Raw genomic sequence first — 13,643 nt, forward strand, 5'->3', positions numbered from 1 at the left:
CATATAAACAACAACAAGGAGTAAATACATTTGATATAATAATACAAGTAAACAGGATACTTATGATATAATTGTAGATACTAAAAGAATTATGTGCATGTCGCTCAAAGGGTACGTTGAAACAATAAAAAATAAAAGAATAGAAAAATAAAAATGATAATATATAAAATTCTCTATTTATTTTGCCTTGTAGTATAGCAGGAGAAGACATATTTAGCTGCTAGCCATGCTGTGCTTTTATCTTCCCCTAATAAAAAAGATCTCTCTCACAAACACACTGAAGTAAGGTAACTTACAGGAAGGCCATTGGACAGTCCTCTTTAGACATCCATTGCCACTGGATGTGTGCAGGTGTGGGAAATCCACGGGCCGTGCACCTTAGGGTGGGACTGCTGCCGTACGGATACACATCAGTGTCCACCGCCACCTCCTTCTCGATGATATGAGGAGGAACTGTGGAAGAAGACAACAACGTGTTATCACCACAAAAACAAAAAAAGCAGCTTAAGAAGAAACGAAATAAAGGTAAAGTAGAGTGAAAACATGCCATTGACGAGCAGCTGGAAAGAGCGTCTCTGTTCCTCTTTGGTAATCTTATTGGTCAGGACCATTGTGTAATTCCCTGCATCCATTTCTGTGACTCCCCGGATGATCAGGGCATCGATTCTCTGTTTTATTCTGTAATCATCCTTCAGCGGCAGGCCATTTTTTAACCTGGGCAGACAACCAAAAGGACTGATCAAAGTCATCTGTAACATAAAGTATCTGGATCAACATGCACGCGGAAAGATATCCGACTATAACTTCTTAACATGCTACCAAAGAGGTGTAGTAGGCTGGTTAACAGTTGTTTTGCTGCAACTCGTTTTTCTACTGAGAACGTACCATTTATAGTCGGGCTCCGGGTAGGCCGAGTACTTGACAGAGATAGATGTTTGATCTCCCACATTTACCTCCGAAACCTTCGTCCATGGCTCTTTCATATCAATAAAAGGCTTTTCTGGAACCACAATCACAAAGTATTTCAATATAGAAATAAGATTACAATAAAGAAAAACACATTACGTGAGATATAAAACATAGTCAAAGTGCTGAAAGGAGTATTGTAATCTGACTATTTAACTTCAATGACTGTTTCTGGGGAAGAAACATGAGCTTTCTATTGGTTGAAGCCATATTTTAGCTGAGTTAACTACGGTCTGTCTGTTGTCTTTGGGTCAAATTTCTATATCAGAAATTTGGGTCTCTTTCAAACAAATTGTCCAAAAAAGTAATGTGCAAGTTAAATAAATAATCATGAATTTGGGTGTTTTTTCTCAATTTTATAGCATTTGGAGAAAAAACTATTGATGAAAGAACTTAAATTAAAGTGACAAAAATGTGAAAAGATGTCAAAAAAAGCTAGAAAAAAATCAAAAAAATGTGACAAATGTAAAAAAAAAAAAAAAAAAGCTTTAAAAATGTTGGGAAAAACCCACAAAAATTTTAAAAGTCTCAGAAAACGTCAACAGACATTGAAAAGACACAAAAGGGGCGAAAAAGACGACCATAACGTTGATAAAAGCTTTTTTGTTTTTAAATTTTGACTCCGAAAAACAAATATTTCCAGGTCGGCGGGAAGACAACACGAGGGTTAAGAAAGAAAAGGTGGAGATGTTTTATGTAAGGACCCCCTCGTGAACTTTTATGATTCACAATGAGCCCCAAAACTGACAAACTTTAGTAAAATGTTATTAGACAATGAGTCAAAAATGTCTCTATCCCTGTTGTGGATCTAATAATCTTATCCGGCAAAAAAAACATTCAGGGAAAAGTAAAGGAAAAGTGATGGAACTAGAAAAAAAACCTTTCCCGCTGAATGAGAAGTATTGACACTAATGCGTGATGATTAGAGCATAACCGACCTACTTTCATGTCTTTATATCACATTCATAACAATATCACATACAGTATTCTTTAAATATACAATATATATGTCTGAATTGCAGGGAAAGATACACTAATAAAAAAACACACACATCAAAACATGTCCTAGGGTCTTCAAGCTCTCATGAATGTAAGTAGCATGAAAGAACTTGTGGATAAGATCAATATTAGTTAAGATAGTTGTCGTCAACATACTTTACTCTTCATTATTTACAAAGTATACAACGACATTATTTTTTCAGTTCACCCACCATACACTTTGAGAAATGCTGAGGCACTTTTCTCCATCTGCCCACTGGATGCAGTGCAGGTGTATTCCCCGGTGTGATCCACCGTCACGTTCTCCACTATGAGTGTGTTGGACAGCTCCAGGGAGTTCCACAGCTTCTTCTTGTGGGGCGTTGAGTGGCTCGTCCTCGAACCGTTCACCGCGGTCTGACATGGGAGAGACAATTATGTGGACCCTTCAGAATAACTCTTTCAATTGAGACCAGAAGAGAGAAATGACCAAACAATGGCTTCAGTCTACCAAGCTTTAGAGCTGCAGTGATAGTCGACTTATCGCCAAGTCAACTGACAGAAAAATCATCTATCATCTGTATCAACTATTTTGATAATCAAAAGAGTAATCAAGCACCATCAAGTAATCAAGCACAAATGGCAGAAAATGCTGTTTTCAGCCTCTCAAATATGGGGTTATCCTGCTCTTTTTTATTTTATATCACATTGAACTGAATATCTTTGAGGGTTAGGGAGATGCCTAATATCGGTCCGCCAATATATCGGTCGGGCTCTACAACACACACACACACACACACACACACACACACACACACACACACACACACACACACACACACACACACACACACACACACACACACACACACACACACACACACACACACACACACACACACACACACACACACACACACACACACAAACTCTGCTCAATTCAAGATTTCATACATTTTACAACCCATTTGTTTTTGTCCCTTTGTTTGTGAAAACGCAAGCTAGACTGACTTTGAGAAACTGGGATGGACATTTTTCATTATTTTCTTACATTTTAGGAACCAAACAATGAATCAAATAATTATTAACATAATCAGTAGATTAGTCTATAATGAAATCAATTGTTAGTTGCAACCCTACCAAGCATATTTTTCTTATGTGACCTGGCACAACATTAAAAACCCATCTGGTCAACTTTGCACTCTGACCTGGTGTAGAGATAAAGAAGTATGAGCCGAGCATTGTTGTATCTATGACTTGTACATATTCAAATATTTGTTCTTGTATTTTATTCCTATTATTATTTCATGTATATTGCATGTATCTATAATGTATCCTAGTATTTCATTTATATTTATATTCTGTGCTGTGACTGATTTTGCTGCTGCAACACTGTAATTTCCCATTTTATTGGTATATCTATCTAGCTATCTATCTATCTATCTATCTATCTATCTATCTATCTATCTATCTATCTATCCCTCCATCTATCTATCTATCTATCTATCTTAAAAGCGGCTGATAGAAGGCTCTCACATTAAGTGTACAAGGGCATTGTCCATCACAAACAATGATCAGAGAAGCCTCGGGCACTCACCAGGGCGCGACCGGAGTGCGTCCAGTTGAATTCGATGCCCACGTTGAGCTCGGTTTTGGCAGTGCAGCTGAGCCCCAGCCGCTCTCCCACAGACAGCCTCACATGCGTGGGGGTCAGGGTGAGTTCATAGATCTTGTATCCTGCGGAAAAGGGAAGTAAGACACGGCAGTCAGTCGACGGCCCATTGTTCTCCTGGGACTGCCAACTCTCTCTCTCTGCGCCTACTCTGCCTCACTTGCTCAGTACTCCACCAAGTCCCTCTTTCACTTACTTACAGTCCACACTCTCACACGCACAAACGCGCACACACTGTTGGTCGTCACTAACACACACATACAGTCAATTACTACAAGTAATACTTTGCTGTGTGTGAATCTTTCTCCATCTTACCGACAACAGCAACAATGTAGAGAGGGGACTTGAACGTCTCATTTCCAATCCGGGTCTGGCAGGACACCACGCCGGCGTAGCTGATCAGATGACTGGGAACAGTGAAACCCGTCCTGGCGTCCCACAGAGAGTCCTTCCCATCAGGGTGAAGCTCCTTATTTGGATACTTCTGACAGACACAGACATTTACTGATTTGGAAAAAAGAAACCAAGCACCCTTTTCTCGCTATGTAAATAAGATCTTGTTACTTTCTTTTTCTATTTTAAACAGCACATAAGGTGAAAAAGCTCTGTAAACTGATATGAAATTATCAGGGGTTGTTGATAATAAGGAACTGATGTCACTTCTGAGAATGTTCCTTTAAGCATGTTTGCCTGAAACCACATTTTGTCTCAGTTCAACTGGTTAAAAGAGACCCTCCACAGGTTTTACAAATTTTGTGTGGAGTACAGTTCCTTGAAAACAGGATTGAAAACAGTTACAACATCTACAGTATCTGTAACAGCATCTACTGTGACTCTAGAGGAGGACATAAAGTCAGAAAAACACCCTTGATGATCTCATCGTTGTTGTGTCTTGGGCTTGGAAATTGAAGGAAAAAAATATAATAGAAAGTGTGTATCAGGACCTGGGGCATGAAGTTTGAAAAACATATGCATCAACCACCAGATATGGAGATGCAGAAGGCAATGATACTATTGGTTGCATTTTTGAAGATCCCATGATTTTAAAGCTTGACACATACTATAAAACATGTTTTTTTGCTTTGATTTCGACCATTCTTTTTTAAATCTGAGACCACTTAATATGAGCTGAGATATGAGTTTTTTGCCTTTCATGCTACAGAAGTTGCTCCAGCTTGTGCAACATTTTAGATTTCCCAAAGAAAGAATATGAGGGGAACAGAAACAACTCTTCCTTACAGTATGGAGCGTAACGTTGAGATTCTCCACCGAGCCCCGGCATGGTATGACCACCCGCTCTCCCTCACGGATGAACACCACCTCGTATTCTTTCTCAGACGGCACAAACGGCACCTTGTCATCTAAAATCAAATGTGCAAACAACAGACAATGTATTAAAGTGCTCATATTGGGTTCATTTTCAGGTTCATAATTGTATTTAGAGGTTTTATCAGAATAGGTTTAACAAGTTTAAGTTAAAAAGAATTCCCATTGCTTCAGCTCCTCTTTTCACCCTGTGTGTTGAGCTCTTTGTTTTAGCTACAGAGTGAGACATCACACTTATATTCCATCTTTGTTTGGAGTTGCACATGCTCAATTGCTTGGTAAGGACTACTAGCCAGTCAGAATCAGAGTACGAGGATGTGTCCTGATTGTAGCTAGATTTTTGTCTCTGAAGTAAAGGCTGGACTACAGTAGAGCAGTTTGTTAACAGTGTTTTCTGTTGGAGATGGTAAGTCCCTCTGGGGGGGGACTATGGGCTGTTGCACTTTGTAAACCTATTACGTACACAGAAAAGATATATAACACAATAAAGGAAAGGGGAAAAGCCAAAAAGTATAATTTGAGCACTTTAAGTTGAGAAGAAAGTGGAGTCAACACAACACTGACAGGGCCACAGTGAGGAGGTGGTCAGGGTGGAACTGGCTGCTTATAAATTTGGTCATCTCAGATTTTTTACGGTATTTTTAGGATTTAAATGTTGACAGCGACACTATTTGCTGTAATATTACTCATAAGAAATTCAACAATTTAACTAAACTTGACCAAATACGTAAACACGACCTCGCAACAGACCCCAGTCCCATCATGCCACTGCCATCACTCCAGCTACCCCCCCCAAAAAAAGAAGGTTAAAAGGGGTTATACCGCGGACAAACACATAAGCGGCTGCTGAAGTCTTGCCATCTTCGACTTTCAGGTCTCTGTAGGAGCACTGGTACTGCCCGGTTTCATTGACAGTGGCGTTGGAAATGCGCAGCGCTGTGCAGAAGAGTCCCGATCCGCTGCAGTCGCTGATGGAAAAGCGAGAGCTCGTAGGAGGGGTGGTCCACCTCAGGTACTGTCGGCCTCTGTGAGTCAAGAGATAGAGAGCTCTGTCTGTCGGTGTGTTTGTGTATGCATCAATGGATTAAATTAAACCCAGTAACGTTCATACATACCGGCATGTCAGTTCCAGGTTGTCAAATCTGTTCATCCTGTGAATGCCATGGATGTCCAGCAGTGGTGGATCTGGCATAAACCGCAGTTCGATGGCTGCAGGAATCAACAATTCAATCACAACAAAGACACGATCAACAGAGATGACATCACCCTGTACGGCCCTGACAAATAATAGCTACATAAAGGGGTCAGGGGTCTTTATTGTTCCCAATAACACGCACAGTATGGTCCTTAGACATTTTTTATGGAAAATAAATCAGGTCAGAAGCATGAAGAAACTTAAAGGGCTGATTTTTTGGCTGGCTCTCTGGCTACTCGGGGCCATTTTTCCACTGTTGCAGAAAATGGCTGAGCTGTGTCAAAACAGGAAGCAGGGGAAGATGGGAAGGGTCAGGCTCAATAGCCAAGCACAGTGTGGCCTAGGTGGGGTTCCTGTTTCTGAGGATACAGGCTGCCCACCTCCTCCCTGTCAGGCCCTAAAGCACATAATGCATTGTATGGAGAAAAAAAAACCTTTTAGGCCCAACCAAGTGAGCATTATATAAGTTTGTCTTAGTTTAACTTCTCTCTGATCATCTCTAAAAACTGGAATTAAGACTGGCAGAAAAAATTAGCTTGCACACTGCAATACTTTTTCATACTCTTTGTATTTTAAATGTATCCAGTGAACAGATTCATGCAGCTGTTCATAAATCCCAACAGTATTCAGCAGTAGGCCTATAACAGTCCTCATAGTCCCAACTGAGGACATTTCGGAAGAATTGACAAAGAAATAAAAACATTCTGGTAATAGTTTGTTATTTATCTGAAGACATCAGTTAAGACTAAAAAAAAAAGTGATAAGCATTGAATTTATTCTCTTACCAGCAACGCAAAGGATTTTCAGAATAATGCCAAACAGTGGAATGACAGAGACCGCCTGAGCCATCATCCAACTGAAGACATAGACAGAGTCCTCATGAACATCCAATAAAAAAAAGCTTCACTATAGTATTGATAATCCTAAAAATCCTCAGTGCTAATCCATTGATTTGTGATGGTTTATATTCCACTTCGGAGATATTTTGTGGCGCCACAAAGTCATGAAAACCAGTGGCAGCCGAGCGGCAGTGGACGCGGATCAGCAGCAGTAGGCCTACAGTGTAAAGTGTGTCCCCATGGAGCTGCTGCTCCAGAAAGGATGGAGGGACGGAGAGGGGGGGGCAGCAGGGGAGGAGCGACTCTCTCTCTCCTTCTGGAACTAAAAACTACACTTCTGGACCTGTTGCTGTTGTTGATCCTTTGTTTTTTTTGAAGGGACATTTCAGTAGTTTGAATGTTCAATTTAGTCTAATAAGCAGCCTACTAGCTAATCTCTCAGGCTTTAGATATGCTAAACACATTAGCCTCTAAATGAAGTGATAATTAGTAGGCCTAGTAACAATTAGGGGTGGAGGAAAGTTTTTACTTAACTAAAAATCCCAATAATACAGTATATGTACAGTATATGTATAAATGATACAAGTAAAATCTATCCATTCAGTTTTTCTTTAGCCCTTGTGTTGTCCTCCTGGGTTAAAAAACTGTCAAAAGTTTGACATATTTGTCCCTTTTTCAGGCTTTTTTTTTATAGTTTTCACTAATGCCACCTTACTTCCACTAGTTTTACAGTACCTTTTGGAATTCATGGTCAATAATACTCAGTTATATAGAACTGTACCTAATATTTGAGTTAAAAAAGCAGAACTTATAAATTATTTGGACTAATAGTTAAGATCAGAGGAATGAAATTGATCAATTGCATTTGCAAAGAGCGTTGTATGGAATCCAATCCATTTGTTGTGGTAATTTGGTTAAAAATAAACCCAGATTTCAGATATATACATTTTTTTAAAGGGGTCAAATTTGACCCAAGGAAAACAGGAGGGACACGCTGGTTCAAGTCCACATACAGACCAAAGTATGGTGGTGGACTGGTAGCTGGAGAGGTGCCAGTTCACCTCCTGGGCACTGCCAAGGTGCTCTTGAGCAAGGCACCGAACCCCCATTTGCTTGAGGTGTCTTTCCAATCGCAGCCCCCCCCCCCCACACTCTGACATTTGTCCATTTAGTGCATATATAGGTACTGAGCATGTGTGTGTATTTCAGGCCTGTGTGTAATGTGTGTAATAACAACTGAGTGCAAATTGTAATTTCCCCTTGTGGGACTAATAAAGGATACATTATTATCATTCCAGGAGATATGGAGCAACATAAGCATTTATTTGGAGTAATGCTTGTGCCCACCTGAACAATATGGTCCATTCACTTCCTTTTTAGCTTAGTTTTTGGTCTCCACCCACTCCACTTTCTATTTATACTGTATTTGCGTACCTGTAAACTGTAACACAACAACAAAAGACTATGACATGTTATATTTTGTAGTCTTCTAACAGGACCAACTAAATCTATGGATGCAGTTTCATTGCCTGCCCAAAGATAACTGTTAAGGTTTGGAAGTCAGAGCTTAATTTGTCAGATCATTAGGGACAGTGCCAATACATGCCAGCAGGAAACAGCATTTCACCTGCCGAGGAGGAGGAAAAGGAGGAGGTGTGTGTGTTTTCATGCTGGCATGGATTCAGTAGGGTGTATAGGGATGATGGGGTTGTATGTTATGTGCTAGATCCACATGTTTCCTGGCCTGGTCACTTCTACAGGGACTCCTAGCTTACTAAAGCGCCTAACCCCCCCTCCTAACCAACACTTCCTGGAGGGCATTCCACACCAACTCCACTTCTGGAAAAGCTGGAAACAGAAGACATTTTCCATTTCTCTATCTGCTTTTGTTTTCCCAATTCAACATTGCTTTGAACTCTGTCCATCTCAAAGCCAAAGAGACAAATAAGAAGTGATTTTTTAAAGAATTTGGTGGGAAACGCAAGAGAAATGTTTGAAGTTGTGTGGGATTTATTACATTTTTGGGACTTAATATAAGTGATATGTGCTTAGTGTCTGCGTCACATTTTAAATGCAGCATGTTGTCCTTTCTTTCTGTTAAAAACAAAAACAAAGCATAAAGACACTAACTTGTTTTTGTGTTCTACTATAGAGAGCTAGAAGAAGGGGCTCTCTGAATTCAAAAACAGTGTTTGCATTAAAATAATATTACGTCACAATTCCTATTCAAAAGTATTTACAAGTAAAAAGCTGGGAATTGTCTTGGCACTGCTTGTGTTTATGATCAGAGATCACAGGAGGGATTTCTAAAGTCAGCGTCCCACAATGCAATACACAAAGAGCATGCACACAAAGCAGTGACGCACTGAGAGAGAGAGATAGAGAGAGAGTAAAAGAGAGATTGAGAGCGAGTGAGTGAGAGATTGAGAGAGAGAGATCTAGAGTGAGACACTTAGTGAGAGAAAAAGAGAGATTGAAAGAGAGTGAGTGATTGAGAGATTGAGAGAGATAGAGTAAAAGAGAGCTAGAAAGAGTGTGAGATTGAGAGAGAGAGTGAGAGATTGAGAGAGAGAGTGAGAGATTGAGAGAGAGAGAAAAAGAGAGATAGAGAGAGAGTGAGTGATTGAGAGAGAGAGAGAAAAAGACAGATAGAAAGAGAGTGAGTGATTGAGAGATTGAGAGAGATAGAGTAAAAGAGAGCTAGAAAGAGTGTGAGATTGAGAGAGAGAGAGTGAGAGATTGAGAGAGAGAGTGAGAGATTGAGAGAGAGAGAAAAAGAGAGATAGAGAGAGAGTGAGTGATTGAGAGAGAGAGAAAAAGAGAGATTGAGAGAAAGAGAGAGAGTAAAAGAGAGATTGAGAGAGAGAAAGAGAGAGATTGAGGGAGAGAGAAAAAGAGAGAGAGAGAAAGTGAAAGATTGAGAGAGCGAGAGAGAGAGAAAAAGAGAGAGAAAGAGAGAGAGAGAGTTAGGGAGGGGTGAGTGCTTGTGTATCCACTCTGCATTGTTGTCCAGAAAAGAGGGCACAGTTAGATTTGGGGATACAAACACACAAACTACAATCCAAGATGACATTATTATAAGAGCACAAATGCCTGCCTAGCTACTAAATAAAAAGCAATTTATATAATACAATCTGAATGAAAATATGTAGATGAAAAAGCATAAAATATGTGTTACGTCTAAAATCAGGACTAATAAAACAGGTAATAATAAAGATATAAAACTTGGTAAAAGAAAATGGTCAGTCATCAAACAGTTTGACTTTTCTGGAGCTACAACTGAACTCAACTTTATAGCACATTAAACACAACACCGTTGACCTAAGTAATTACCAAGCAGAGAAAAACAACAAAAGAGGAAAGAGAGCGAGAAGAAATGACAATGACATGTTCATGGCAATGCACACAGACACCACACCACATACGGAGAAGCAGAAAAGACTTCAGCATCAATACAGGAGAAGGTTAGTTTAGCACAGTTAAAGGAACAGTTTTTTTCTGAGACCAGGGTGGCCACTAGTTCACCCAGTAAGAGCGTGCGCCCCATGTAGGCCGGGGTTTGAATCCGACCTCCGACCCTTTGCTACGTGTCATCCCCTATCGCTCTACCCCTTTCTTGTCTATCCACTATCAAATAAAGGGGAAAAAATTGTTTCATTAAAAAGAGCAAGCCCTCTAAACCATACAACCAAACACCAATACAGGGATGTCAAACATACGGGCCTTGAGTCAGAACCAGCCCGCCAAAGGGTCCAATCTGGCCTAACTGATGACTTTGCAAAGTGTGGAGTTTGCACAGAATTCATAAATTTTTAATTTTTTTAATATTCCTATTTATCCACTGGGGGTCATGCTGTCCGAATAAGAGTAGCAGGCTCTATGTTAAATCAGTAGTGTAGATCCCACGTGGTTACACACTGTCAAACTTGGGCTAATGGAGCTGGCAGTGGAAAATGGGACACAGAGTGTTCGGCCTCCTGGATGAAAATCCTGTGTTTGTCTGATTCATACATAACCCCAACCTAGCTCCGTACATGGAATTTGACACTTTTATACTTACGGTAATCAAGTTACTTCCTACTTACTTTGCTCCCGTATTAATTACTATGGCCAGACTGGGTAAGCCCGCCTACTCTGCCACTGATTTAGTTTCTTTCCTGCAGCTCGGTCTGGAAACCTGCACGTTTAACGCTGCGTACCGGACATAGTTTTTAGCCCGTAAGTCACGACTTCAAGTCACGACTTACGACTTGCTAGCGTTCCAGGCAAAGTCACCACAAACAGGGTTCAAAATTAGCACCATCTACAAGCCAAATGCTGGTAGAATATGAAAATGTCTGGCAGAATTGCTTCACTCACCAGCCGAAAAACCAATGGTAATTTATGGAGTGGCTGGTAAAATTTGAACATTCACCAACATTTGGCTGGTGGACAAAAAAGTTTGAACCCTGACCACAAGCCCTTCTAGCTAGCGTTAGCTAGCGTTAGCCGTATGGCGTTAGCTAACTGTATCTGGTAGCGTAAACGTAAAGCTAGCTAACGCAAGCGGCTACCTACCTTTGACGTTAGCAGTGGTGACCAAACGTCGTCTTTTGCCCGGACATGTTCACTTTTTACGTACTTTCCCGGGGGCTGGAGGTTTATAAATTCATGAAACTGTCCGATTTTCACTGTTTTTCATTGGACCAATGGCATTAAGGGTGAATCCCATTTCTTCTACTTAAGTGTGTACTTAAATTGACTGGTGCTTTGCACACAATACTACGGTACTTTGTTGCGTGATGTAATTCCCGAGAGGCTGCCTTATATATATTATATTTGACTGTATATTTTGCTAGCACATATGTTTCAGTGTCTAATAAAGGTGCTGGAGATCTCAAAGCTCACATGGACACCGAAAAACCTTATCTTATTACACTGAAAAGGTTTTAAGACATATTTTTTTGACAGATTCTGAATCTTCTGCAACACAAATCTTATTTTATTGCATTCTACAGTGCCCATGGAGCACCATCTTAACTGCAATATTTTCGGGGGACTGAGGGGGAGCAGTGGGGGTTGTGGAGTTCCACTCTTGGTCCAGTAAAAAATGAATAAAGAGGACACAGGAGGGAGGGGGGCAGGAAACAGTCCACACTTCCTCAGACAGGATGCTGTGCTCCTCTAAGAGGCATCCTGGAATCTAATGCCTCAAAGGCTTTACCAAGTCTTCCACACAACACACACTTCTTTTCCTCTGACACATTACTGCAGTGTGGAGAGGAGGAACACACCGAGTGAGACCTGTGAGTGGAAAGCTCAGCAAAAAATGAGCATGAGTGAAGGCCATGAGGTCGGACAACATCATGTGCACTAACACTGGGATGCAGATCAAAGTGGGATGAGGTTTTTGAAAATGCACTTAGATTCAACTTCCTTACTACTTCTACTCCGCTACATCTCCGAGGGAAATATTGTTCCCCTTGCACCGCATTAGCTGCATATTTATCTGTACATTTATCTGTAGTTATAGTCTACAAGATACATTGCAGAAAAAGAACTTTACATTCAAAAAATAAATGCACTTATAGTGCTTTATTTACTTTCCCAAGTGGTTAAAATTCCACCAACTCCATCATTAAAATGCAGCTTTCATGTTAATTCATGCGTAATTATAATGATCCAAAGTCTATATTAATATTAGGCCATTATAGTTAAAATTGTAACGATGTGAGTATTTTTACATTGTGATACTCTTACTTTTACATTAGTAAAGAATCTTACCTAGAGCTGAAATGATAAAAACAAAAGTTGATAAAGTGATAAAGTGGATATCTGATTGACAGAAAATTAACGCAGCAGCTGTTTTGACAATCAAATAATCGTTAAAGTCCTTTAATAAGCTTATTTCAGCTTCTTAAATGTAATTATTTGCTGCTTTTCTTTTTTGATATTAGATTTTTGGTTGGGCAAAATAATTTTTCTTTTTACATTGTATTATAACCATAGACAGTATTTTATTAATATAAAATGTTAACTGTTAATATTAATAGTCTATGATTTCAACCGATAATTATTAAAACGAAAATAATCGTTAGTTGCATAATCATTGGCTGCAGCCACAATATGAATACTATTACACTATGACACATGGACATTTTTTTTGTATTATTTCGAAAAATAAAAGGAGAAAGAACAAAATCTATACAATGTTACTTACAAGACTATTATAATTAAATCAAGAACTAAATGACATCAACTTTTTGTTAGATAAGTAGCTATGGAATTACATATTTCACCATCTTGCATATAACTAACTTATTACGATTAATAAATTACTTATTAGGGCATTTCCTGGCATCAATTTCATCCGGAACTATTGTGACCGTTTCCCGACGGTCTCTATTCAGCGTCGCACAAAACAATGTCCACAAGCTTGAAAATGACCTGGGATTTAGTTAGCTATGGTTTGAGCTTTACTGATGTTTTATGGTCTTTTCTGGCTTTATTTTTCCTTTTAGCTTTCTGCGTTCACAAAATATCATTACACCTGCCGAGAAAATATGAAACATGTCGTCTTTACGTGTTATTTCAGGATCTTATTCGGTACGGAAAGACCAAACAAAACCTCAAAAGAGACGACTGGCTGCGTGCACTTGACGTCCCAAAAAGGTAGCTGTCCTTTTTT

General features: G+C 39.7%; 2 protein-coding genes and 1 long non-coding RNA gene across 4 annotated transcripts in view; 2 read left to right on the top strand and 1 right to left on the bottom strand.

Moving 5' to 3' along the window:
- Positions 1-7,221, bottom strand: part of kdr (kinase insert domain receptor (a type III receptor tyrosine kinase)) — a 23,195-nt gene extending 15,974 nt beyond the window's left edge. The window contains exons 1-10 of one of the 2 annotated variants that reach the window (XM_032525949.1): positions 6,923-7,221; positions 6,058-6,151; positions 5,765-5,967; positions 4,856-4,977; positions 3,932-4,097; positions 3,542-3,681; positions 2,178-2,361; positions 886-1,000; positions 548-714; positions 297-453 (exon numbers count right to left, since the gene is read on the bottom strand). In XM_032525949.1, the coding sequence (XP_032381840.1) occupies positions 297-453; positions 548-714; positions 886-1,000; positions 2,178-2,361; positions 3,542-3,681; positions 3,932-4,097; positions 4,856-4,977; positions 5,765-5,967; positions 6,058-6,151; positions 6,923-6,989 (1,415 nt within the window). In that variant the 5' untranslated portion in view covers positions 6,990-7,221. Of the gene's footprint in view, positions 1-296; positions 454-547; positions 715-885; positions 1,001-2,177; positions 2,362-3,541; positions 3,682-3,931; positions 4,101-4,855; positions 4,978-5,764; positions 5,968-6,057; positions 6,152-6,922 lie in introns of both variants that reach the window. The other variant, XM_032525948.1, reaches the window with a different exon arrangement.
- The window catches only part of LOC116695668 (uncharacterized), a 13,799-nt gene continuing 5,490 nt past the window's right edge, over positions 5,335-13,643 (top strand). The window contains exon 1 of the long non-coding RNA XR_004333517.1: positions 5,335-5,472. This is a non-coding gene — a long non-coding RNA (uncharacterized LOC116695668). The remainder of the gene's footprint in view (positions 5,473-13,643) is intronic.
- Positions 13,380-13,643, top strand: part of srd5a3 (steroid 5 alpha-reductase 3) — a 5,210-nt gene continuing 4,946 nt past the window's right edge. The window contains exon 1 of the mRNA XM_032526045.1: positions 13,380-13,627. Within this exon, the coding sequence (XP_032381936.1) occupies positions 13,380-13,627 (248 nt within the window). The remainder of the gene's footprint in view (positions 13,628-13,643) is intronic.

This window comes from Etheostoma spectabile, chromosome 9 (assembly GCF_008692095.1).
Source record: "Etheostoma spectabile isolate EspeVRDwgs_2016 chromosome 9, UIUC_Espe_1.0, whole genome shotgun sequence".
NCBI lineage: Eukaryota > Metazoa > Chordata > Actinopteri > Perciformes > Percidae > Etheostoma > Etheostoma spectabile.